General features: G+C 43.3%; 1 protein-coding gene across 6 annotated transcripts in view; it reads right to left on the bottom strand.

Annotated features, from left to right (window-relative positions):
- Positions 1-793: 793 nt before the first annotated feature.
- LOC112062645 (alpha-1,6-mannosylglycoprotein 6-beta-N-acetylglucosaminyltransferase A) overlaps positions 794-11,049 on the bottom strand; it is a 280,334-nt gene continuing 270,078 nt past the window's right edge. For all 6 annotated transcript variants that reach the window (XM_055087513.1, XM_055087511.1, XM_028501646.2 and 3 more), the window contains 2 exons: positions 3,285-3,356; positions 794-982 (listed from right to left, as the gene is read on the bottom strand). In XM_055087513.1, coding sequence (XP_054943488.1) covers positions 809-982; positions 3,285-3,356 — 246 coding nt within the window. In that variant the 3' untranslated portion in view covers positions 794-808. The remainder of the gene's footprint in view (positions 983-3,284; positions 3,357-11,049) is intronic.

Here is an 11,049-nt window from a genome sequence, read left to right as displayed (position 1 = left end):
CACATACTCTTTCCTGGAGGACTATTTGATGCCAGGATGTCTGGTCCTGCTGTCTCATAAACTCAAGGGATCTAAGCAAGACTGACTCATTAAACTGTGACTTGGGGTTCTGTAAGTGTATCTGTATTTTTGCCCCAAAGGTATCAAATTAGTCAAATTAGGAAAACCAAACTCATTTTTCATTGATTTTTAGATATGGGAACAGATTGTTTACTTTTCTTGTTTATTCTTCATCAGAATAGTTAATCTAAAGTCATGGTCACTTGATGTATAAGATCTTCATGCTCAGGGATATTACAGAGGTTTCCCAAGCATCTCTTCATGAACTTCACAACAAATAGGCTCACGTTTAATTTATAGTATCTCTCTCTCAGAAACATAAGCAGAAGCACCACCAAACACAACAGCAATGAAACTCACCAGTTAGTTGCCCAAATCCCAGAGGTGACAAATAGCAAGAATATGAAATTGTCATGATGATGTAAACAGGAAGTTCTTCAAGATTGTATTCAGGTAAAGAAGAGAGAATTAAATTTCCTGATGCCACTGAGACAGAGTCAGAGGGTTCAGAGCAAAATCTTACAAGCAGATATTCTGCTTAGCTTCACCCAAGAAACATGTGTGCCAGTTCCTGCTAAGTATAATTATTGTAACTGGGGAAAAGGACAGCCCAAAAAATGGCTGTACAGGAAGAGACTGCACAGATTCACCCTGAGGGAATATCATTTGAGATACGATATTTCTCTTAGTCTTGTCTCCACGAAAATCAAATTTTCAAGAAAACTGGCATCCAACTGAAGTGAATTAATCAGAAACTCACTTTCTTCCGCTTTCTCTTTTCAAGATTCTGCTTCTCTGCCAGGGACTTGATTGCCTGGATCCACACATCAGCCATTCGCCGGATCCGTAGTCTCATCCATCGGAATTCTTCATGCTTTTTCATCATACTGTAGAGAATATTAAAATCCATACGAATTTCTGCCTAGAAACAGAAATTTAATAAAAATGAGTAGAAGATAAGAAGTCCAAAAGCATAATGGTTTTCATGATGTGACATTTGAAAACTTGAAAGAGACAGTCAATTAAACACAGGGCTTCAAAAGTCTGGTCTGCTGAACAGCTTTGCTTGAAGGTCCCAGGACTGCAAATTGAGGCAAAGTCCTCTTGACTGCCATCTGCTATAAGGGACATCATTAAAACATCAGAAGCGGGGCTTCCCTGGTGACGCAGTGGTTGGGAATCTGTCTGCCAATGCAGGGGACACGGGTTCGAGTCCTGGTCTGGGAAGATCCCACATGCCGCGGAGCAACTAAGCCCGTGAGCCACAACTACTGAGCCTGCGCGTCTGGAGCCCATGCTCCGCAACAAGAGAGGCCATGATAGTGAGAGGCCCGTGCACCACGATAAAGAGTGGCCCCCGCTCACTGCAACTGGAGAAAGCCCTCGCACAGCAACGAAGACCCAGCACAGCGAAAAATAAATAAATTAATTAATTTAAAAAAAAATCAGAAGTGGAGAAAGGCAGCACAGACTTGCAAAGCCCTGAACCACGTCAAAAATGCATATTTTACAGTGAATGTGCTCAATACTCCTTGAAATTCTCTGCACCCGAATTTATTGGCCCCTTGATCTACTGCAAGGTAGCAGACTCCTGGGAAAACTGAAGTCAATTCTTAACAGGTTACCTGCCATTGTGTAGGCTGCCAAAAAGCCTCATTCTGTCCACAAAGTTAAGTAGGGAAATAAATGCTCATCCTCTAATTTTGTCCCAATCCAAACAAACAAATTTTATTATTTTCTAAGGAATTTAAAAGCCAGGAATACCATTTTCCTATAGTACCTGAATAAAATTTCAAATTCAAGCCAAAAGGGCTTCCCTGGTGGTGCAGTGGTTAAGAATCCACCTGCCAATGCAGGGGACACAGGTTCGAGCCCTGGTCCGGGAAGATCCCACATGCCGCGGAGCAACTAAGCCCGTGCGCCACAACTACTCAGCCGGCGCTCTAGAGACCACGAGCCACAACTACTGAGCCTGAGCTCTAGAGCCCGCGAGCCACAACTACTGAGCCCGCGTGCCTAGAGCCCGTGCTCCGCAACAAGAGAAGCCACCGCAATGAGAAGCCCGCGCACCACAACAAAGAGTCGCCCCCGCTCACTGCAACTAGAAGAAAGCCCACGAGCAGCAACAAAGACCCAACACAGTCAGAAATTTAAATTCAAGCCAAAATAACTTAAAGGTCAGGAAGACTATTTTTCTAAGATAGCTGGATGCAACCAGCAATTGAAATAACAGAGAAAAATAATAACACTAGTATTTTTTTCATCTAACATCTAAATAAAACATTCACTAAATCCATCTTTCAGCAGTTACCGTAGTTCATTCTAACACTCATCTGACCATGTCCTTGACTCAACAGTTTCCCAAGAATCCCATGGTCTAAGCGAAGCTCAGCAAACTCTGGCTCTTGGACCAAATCCCCCTCGCTGCGTTTTTCTACATAAAGTTTTATCAGAACACAGTCACGCCCACTCATTTACACATTGCTAGGGCTGCCCTGTGCCACAGGTCAGAACTGAGTAGTTGCAACAGAGATCTGGCCTGTAAAGATGAAAATATTTACTATCTGGCCTGTCACAGAAAAAAATTAGCTGATCCCTGGGGTGAAGAATAAAGACTTGAGCTTTTAATAGAAAACTTTTCACAGCCCCTACCTACCTTTCCCATTTCAGCTTCATTCCAGCTCATCCAAACCCCTATGGCCTTGTCCCACTGAACCAGGCTCTACTCTCTGAAAATGCCAGGCTCTTGTACAGGCACCTTTCCCCTGCCATCAGAGACATCTTTCTCTCCTTGACCTGGTATAAACTCATTCATCGCTTTAAATTCAACTCCAAGGTCATCTTCTCTTTACATGCTCTCCTGACCCATGCAGGCTGAGATCACCACTTCTTTATTAATTTCCATGGGCCTATGTTTCAGTGTTGACACAGTCATTATTTACAACCATCACTCTCATTATTAAATCACTGGGCGCCTCCACGTCTGGCACCAGGTCTTATTCGTATCAGTAGCCTATCACATAGGAACCCTCACAGAACTGCTCAATAAATAAACATATGCTAACTGGTTGACTGATTTGGTCACTCAGACTTCCACAAGGCTGGGGATAGAAGTTCTTCGGTTTACCATTATTTCAGATTACAGCTGGCAGAAGACTCCACATGCATCACTTGGCATCATACTCAAATCACAAGCCTAGTAAGAGGTTTCCAAAATCACTTACCAATGAATTACGATCAGCTTCTTCGTAGGGATTTTTTGCTCTCCAAGGTAAATGAGGACACCAATTTTCAACCTGAAAAATAGAAATCAGAGACACTAAGTACACTGGTGCATCTGTAAATGAATTAATGTCTGTGCAAAGCTCCAAGCACAGTTCCTGGTACACAGGAAGTGGGTTAAGTGGGTTATTACTATTATCGGTCAGACTCCCACACTTTTAGCTAGCAATCCAGAGGCAGGGCCCCTCTCAGATGAAACAATAATCAGCCAAAGTCCCAAGGAGCGTATCATGACACGTCACATCTATCCTTCAAAGACTTCACAGTGACTGATTTCTTAATCATTTAATCCTCGAACTTCTACACAGAAGGAGAGGGGGGTCTTGCAGCAGAAAGTGAAAAGACTTGAACACTGCTGCCAGGGAATGGGAATGCAAAGGTGCCTCTGTACTATTTAGCAAGAGGACAGGAATGACTCGTTATCTGCTGTGGTGTGACGGGCAAGGAAACATCAAGGCATCTGAGCCACAGAACTCCATCATGTATCTCCAAATTAGGAATGCAACTGAGAGTTTAAGGCTGACTGATCAAGGCCTCCCCTCATTTTCTGGCTGTTCACTTCACACTAACTCAAGGAACAGGGTGATAAAACCTATTGGAAAGAGAGATGAAAGAAAAAAAAAAATCCCTCAGCAATCTTGTGAGAGCCATTCTGGAAGATGGACCGTTCTGTCAACACACCGGAGTTTAGAGAGCTGTGGGAGGAGGAAAAAGAAAGGGGAAGTGCCAGATTTTACAGGAATGACTTCGACAAAGGTTACCAAAGAAAATTAGGCAAATTCACACTTTCTAGTAAATGAAAAATGCACTGAGCGATACTGATGTCTGACCTCTTTGCCAAAACTGGTCATAGAATTCCAAGATAGCATGTCACCCATTTATTAATATATGAGGTTATTAAAGATGGCTAATAAACAGGTGCTGAAAATAATGCTTCTGTGGCAAGGTGGACCTATAAAAATGAAGAGTGGGGGCTTCCCTGGTGGCGCAGTGGTTGAGAATCTGCCTGCTAATGCAGAGGACACGGGTTTGAGCCCTGGTCTGGGAGGATCCCACATGCCGCGGAGCAACTGGGCCCGTGAGCCACAACTACTGAGCCTGAGCATCTGGAGCCTGTGCTCCACAACAAGAGGGGCTGCGATAGTGAGAGGCCCGCGCACCGCGATGAAGAGTGGCCCCTGCTTGCCACAACTAGAGAAAGCCCTCGCACAGAAACGAAGACCTAACACAGCAAAAATAAATAAATTAATTAATAAACTCCTACCCCCAACATCTTCTTTTTTTTAAAAAAAATGAAGAGTGCAAGAGGGCGGGGGGCATCCTTGGAGGGTCACCGGAGAGGCAGGGGTATATGTGAGGTCAGAGCTCCTGGGTCAGCAATGCACAGTCACACAAGTTGGTTGGCCCTCCGGCTCCCGGTGAGTTTTCAAAGAAACAAAGTAGTTTCACTACTCTAGAAATACCTCTTAAAGCAAGGTGATTTTGACTAGGACCCGAAATAATTGGGCAATCTGCATAAAGCCCTCTGCCACTGCAAATGATCTGAAAGTAACAAGCAGAGGGCAAAAGCTTGGGGGAGGGTGGAATTCCTGGATAGGAAAAGGACACAATATTCTCTTCTTTTTGTGGAGTGAAATCAGACTTGACCATATTTGTGAATGACTTCAGAGACTCAAAAGGACTCCTCATAAGAAAAGTTGCAGTGGTTTTTACTCATAAAGAAAAGAAAATACTAACTTGCCTGGAATGCCTATGTCTAAATACTGAGCCCTTATACAGCAACATCACCATGAAAGGCAAAATCATCAAGGAAAAGCACACTATTGACACAAATGAGAAAAGTGAGGGAGAAGCAGCAGAAAAGAAGCGTCAGAGGGGATGAAGCCTCGGCTGGTCCCAGCAGCACTACACACGTGTGTGCCTTGTGTTCTCAGGCTGGACTGAATTATTTAAATTAAATTTTTGTAAATGGACTCAACAAGACAGTGCTTTAAAGCATATTTGTAACATGAAGGCTTCAAATGGATTGTAGACCTGATTGTGAGACCTTCCACTGCACAGAAAAAAGCATGAGGATGAGCAAGCAGGGTATAGATTTGTAGACAACCCCACACTAAATAAATAACAAAATGTACACAGAAGCATGTCAGGATAAAAAATGTCCTCATGAAGAGCATGAGATGAAACACAGCTAAGAATAAAGAAAATCAACCAAAAGGAGAGACGTTAGTGAGGTCAGATAAAGGAGAGTACATTCACTCCTCTGCCCTTAGAAGAATCTTCTGAAATTTACTCTCATGAAAATACAGTCCAAGGTGATCTTCTAAAATACCAAGACTTTAATTCCTCTTTGAAACTGATCTTTATTTCAGTTCTTCTTACTTTAAATCACTGGATAATACTGGGTAAGATTTCAAGGGCATTCCTGAAAGAATGGGTAATGGAGTCTGCGTATTTTAGCTTTTAGCAAGAAATCTTACCGTTACATATTCACTCATAATGGAGGAAAAACCAATTCTGAACATCTTGACACAGGAGTAGGGTGGGTTTTTAGGGTGGCTGTTTTTGTAAGCAGTGATAGGATAACTGGTTAACAAAATAATTAAATTATACATAAACCAATTACTCCACAGGGAGAGGGGGAAAAAAACCAAAAAACAAACACATTTCTTTCTGAAACCTAGGAGGATTACCAGGACTGGAAGAAAGCCAGCACCGCCAATAATTCCACGTACTGAAACAAATAGCCCTCAAATGAGCAACATTTTCCTAAATAAGAACATCGTTAATAACACTTAGGGAAAATCTTGCTCAGGGCTAATAATTCAACCTCCTCATCCCTAACTGTTTTGTCTGATCTACCTTGGCTCCTTCAGTGAGTCTAACCACCGGCACAGCATCCTGCCAAGAAAGCTGGACCCCAGAATGAGCCCACTGTCCTCATGCTCTGGAAACTCTCTCTTTCAACTCATTCTTACCATCTCTTTTCCTGGCTCTCAGAACCCTAGTGTCGTCCTACGTCTGCTTGTGGTCATCCTCCTTCATCTACTGCCTTGGCTATGCTTTTTTCCAGCTGTGACCTTGGTGCTCTCCTTGGGACAGGATCTGTGGCACTGGACCCTCCCAGTGTCTACCCTGACCTCTACCCGACTCCTGCAAGCTGGCCAGTCCTCCATCAAGCCCTCTGCCAGGGAAGGGACTGGACAGCCTTAAAATAGTCCACAAATCACCACAGTCAGTCTCAAAATTGAAAACCATCTGAGTTCACGGCAACACGAACACAACAATCGACAGAGAAGCAGAACCATGACTCTATTAACCATCGATGTGAAGGCAAAACTTCTACAGGGGCTTCCGGGGGCTTCCCTGGTGGCGCAGTGGTTGGGAATCCGCCTGCCGATGTGGGGGACACAGGTTCGAGCCCCGGTCTGGGAAGATCCCACATGCCGCAGAGCGGCTGGGCAGGCAACTATTAAAACATACGAAAAACAATGTGTGTAATAAAAGGCAATAAAAATAAATATTTGAGAGCCTACTGTAATAGGTAACTTGCACATTTCATTTAATCCTCGCAATATTTTGAAATTATAACCATTTTACAAACATGGAAGCAGGCTCAGAAGAGTGAAGTGACTAGGCTGGGAATTATGTTCAAGGTGATGCCTGCTAAGCATATGCTCTCTTATGCTGTGCTGGCTCCTGAAAAACCCTTCAACTTTTTGAGATTCTCACTGTTATAGCACCGTCTTCTATATTTATACTTTTAAGTCTGCAAAACTACTGAATAATAGAAGAATCTAAAATTATTCTCAGTCTACTTGTTAAAACAGGAGGTTGCAAGGAATATTTAAAAACTCTTCAAGTAATCAGAACATTCCACACCTAAAATTATGGTTATTCTAATTTACTGGTAATGATAGCTAGTGATCCAAGAATACACAGGAAATCATAATTGGCTCATTTTCTTTTCGTCACTATTTGTCAATCTCAAAGGAATGAAGGCAGAAAAAGACAAATTCTCATTGTGAACTCTGACTGCATATTATATTTACAGTGTGAACTTAGTGGAATGTCAAAAGAGGTTCTGGGGGCTTCCGGGGGCTTCCCTGGTGGCGCAGTGGTTGGGAATCCGCCTGCCGATGTGGGGGACACAGGTTCGAGCCCCGGTCTGGGAAGATCCCACATGCCGCAGAGCGGCTGGGCCCGTGAGCCACAACTACTGAGCCTGAGCTTACAGAGCATGTGCTCCGCAACGGGAGAGGCCCGCGCACCACGATGAAAAGTGGCCCCCGCTCGCCACAACTAGAGAAAGCCCTCACACAGAAACGAAGACCCAACACACCCAAAAATAAATCAATAAATCAATAAATTTATTAAAAAAAAAAACTTCTACAGGAACTAATCTTTTTAGTGCACTAGACCCAGGCTACAAAATGAAGAGGCAGCAGAAACAGAAAAGACCAGCCAGGCCAGACCTTTGGAACATTAAGGCATCTTCCACAGAGAGGGCACAATGAATCACTTTTCTTGAGCAAGGAGATCTAAAATTAACCAATTTTATTTTTGACATTCCTCCTCCCAATGATTTAAACTTCTTTGATCTGAAAAGGTTTTGCAGCTTCATCACATACAGCATAAATCAAATCAAAGTTCCTAAACAGTCCTCAGGTAGGTCATACTTACTTTCAAGTTCCGTAGGATGGACAATTCATTACATTTAAGAAAAAGGAAACTGCTTATAGAGATTCCTATAGCTCGAGTTGGAATTTAAAGGGGGAAAAGAAGTAATAAAATTATAGCAAAAAGGAGTAGGAGATTTAACGTATATATGTGTGTACTTTGGTGTAACTGGCCTAACTCTCTGTAGTAATGTTCTGTTCTTTTGAAAGAATAATAATCAGACTCCATTATGGCCTCTTCTCTCATGCTTAATGTGAAAGGTTTTGCTTTAATGGATCACTGACATAGAATTTCATGCTGTTTTTTTCCTAGAGTAAGTGCAATCAAAACTAACTGAGCGGGCTTCCCTGGTGGTGCAGTAGTTGAGAATCCGCCTGCCAATGCAGGGGACACGGGTTCGAGCCCTGGTCTGGGAAGATCCCACATGCTGCGGAGCAACTCGGCCCATGAGCCACAACTACTGAGCCTGCGCGTCTGGAGCCTGTGCTCCGCAACAAGAGAGGCCGCGACAGTGAGAAGGCCCGCGCACCGCGATGAAGAGTGGCCCCCGCTCGCCACAACTAGAGAAAGCCCTCGCACAGAAACGAAGACCCAACACACCCAAAAATAAAAATTAAAAAAAAAATAAATTAAAAAAAAAAGATCTGTTTAAAAAAAAAACTAAATGAGCAAAATGCATAAGAAAAGTCTGAGGTTATCTCTGGATATTGGTGTCATGGGTGCTTTGCATTTTCTTCTTTATGTGAATCTTCATATTATGACTTTTTTTTTTTTTACAATGAACATTTCTTAATCAAATAAGTTTTAAAGGCATTACATTATATAAGCATACAGTCATTTATTGAAGGTTTACAGTTCAGGGAAAAAAACAAATGAACTTGACTGCATCCCATCATTTAATCCCCTGAAGTGCCCTATGACGTGGGTACCATTGCCAGGTTACAAGTGAGGAAAGCAAGGCTTAAAGGGGCTGAGAACTTGCTGAGGTCCACTCACTAGTGAGCAGCAGGGCTGGGTGATGACTGAGATCCATCGGTTCCTGGACCAGGACATGTCAGAGCCACCTTAAAGGCCAAGCTCAGTGAAGGGCAAGGATAAGAGAGCTGCTGAATGTGGAATCCACCAAAATGAATTCTATGCCCAACTCCACAAACAACTAGGGGGATGGCCTTAAACCATTTGACTTTCAAGTTTTCTCATCTACAAAATGAAGGTGCTGGCTTGGGTGACCTCTTAATAATTCTGTTAGCTATAAGATATAAATTAAAAAAAAAAGATCTGTTTAAAAAAAAAACTAAATGAGCAAAATGCATAAGAAAAGTCTGAGGTTATCTCTGGATATTGGTGTCATGGGTGCTTTGCATTTTCTTCTTTATGTGAATCTTCATATTATGACTTTTTTTTTTTTTACAATGAACATTTCTTAATCAAATAAGTTTTAAAGGCATTACATTATATAAGCATACAGTCATTTATTGAAGGTTTACAGTTCAGGGAAAAAAACAAATGAACTTGACTGCATCCCATCATTTAATCCCCTGAAGTGCCCTATGACGTGGGTACCATTGCCAGGTTACAAGTGAGGAAAGCAAGGCTTAAAGGGGCTGAGAACTTGCTGAGGTCCACTCACTAGTGAGCAGCAGGGCTGGGTGATGACTGAGATCCATCGGTTCCTGGACCAGGACATGTCAGAGCCACCTTAAAGGCCAAGCTCAGTGAAGGGCAAGGATAAGAGAGCTGCTGAATGTGGAATCCACCAAAATGAATTCTATGCCCAACTCCACAAACAACTAGGGGGATGGCCTTAAACCATTTGACTTTCAAGTTTTCTCATCTACAAAATGAAAGTGCTGGCTTGGGTGACCTCTTAATAATTCTGTTAGCTATAAGATCTGAAAAAGATGGTTGGACATCATCCTGTCAGGCTAGTTGGTTACATACCAAAAGGATACCATTGACTATATCTATTCATTTGATCCACTGATTATACACACATATATACATCCACACATATTTGTTGAACTGATGACATATCAAATGTAGTTACTCATTAAGGGGCATGCTTTTAAAAAAGACTTCTTTACCCCACTCCACTCCCCTCCCTGGCCTACTCCTATGTCTAAAGTTTTGAACAGGAAATGCACATGGTAAAGGATGTCCACACATGTGAGTGGTTCTGCTATCTGGGCTCATCCTCTCCACCAAACACCTGATGTGATGAATATTTGGGCCAAATTGCTTATTAGGAAAGGTTGTGCCTGTGGGGTGAATAGGAGATGAAGAAGAAAAGCGACAGTATGCCAGGAGCCAAGCACTAGGAAAAGCACTTCACACACATCATGTCCTTCGGTCTCCACATAATCCTCTGGGCAAGGCTCATCATGACAGATAAAGACAGAGGTGCAGGGCAGCCCCACAGCTGGGGACGGAAGTGCTGTCTGTCCTGCACAGGGCCGTACACTTAGCAGAGAAGCCAGACATAAGGTTCCTGCAGTCCCAAGAGCACAGTCCAGCCTTTGATATTAGAGTATGATCGCCTAGACCTTCTCTACAAAATCCTTCAGAAAGGGTTTACTCTGCTCCTATTGCAGGGCAGTGCTGGAAGGGCCATGAAAGTGATGGTAACTCCCTGCCTGCAGCCCTCGCCCCTGATGTCTCTTCCGCGCAGCAGGGGTGATTGTTTCAAAGCCTAAAGTGGATTACATCCTACACTAACTCAGACCCTTCAGTGGCTTCTCCTCGCCCTCAGAATAAAACCCAGAATTTATCCTCAACCTTACGCCGCCTGCCTCACTACCCCCGTCCCCCAAAGAACTCCCTTCCAAGTCCAAACACAGGCCAGGCTCATTCTTACCTCGGGAGGGTTGCCAGGTTTGTGAGGGGAGGGGGAAAGATGCTCAGTTAAATTTGAATTTCAGACAAAGGATGATTTTTTTTTTTTTTTTGCGGTACGCGGGCCTCTCACTGTTGTGGCCTCTCCCGTTGCGGAGCACAGGCTCCGGACGCGCAGGCTCAGCGGCCATGGCT

Source organism: Physeter macrocephalus, chromosome 2, assembly GCF_002837175.3.
Source record: "Physeter macrocephalus isolate SW-GA chromosome 2, ASM283717v5, whole genome shotgun sequence".
Lineage (NCBI taxonomy): Eukaryota > Metazoa > Chordata > Mammalia > Artiodactyla > Physeteridae > Physeter > Physeter macrocephalus.
The sequence above is the reverse complement of the archived record's forward strand: the minus strand, read 5'-3'. Positions and strand labels throughout refer to the sequence as shown.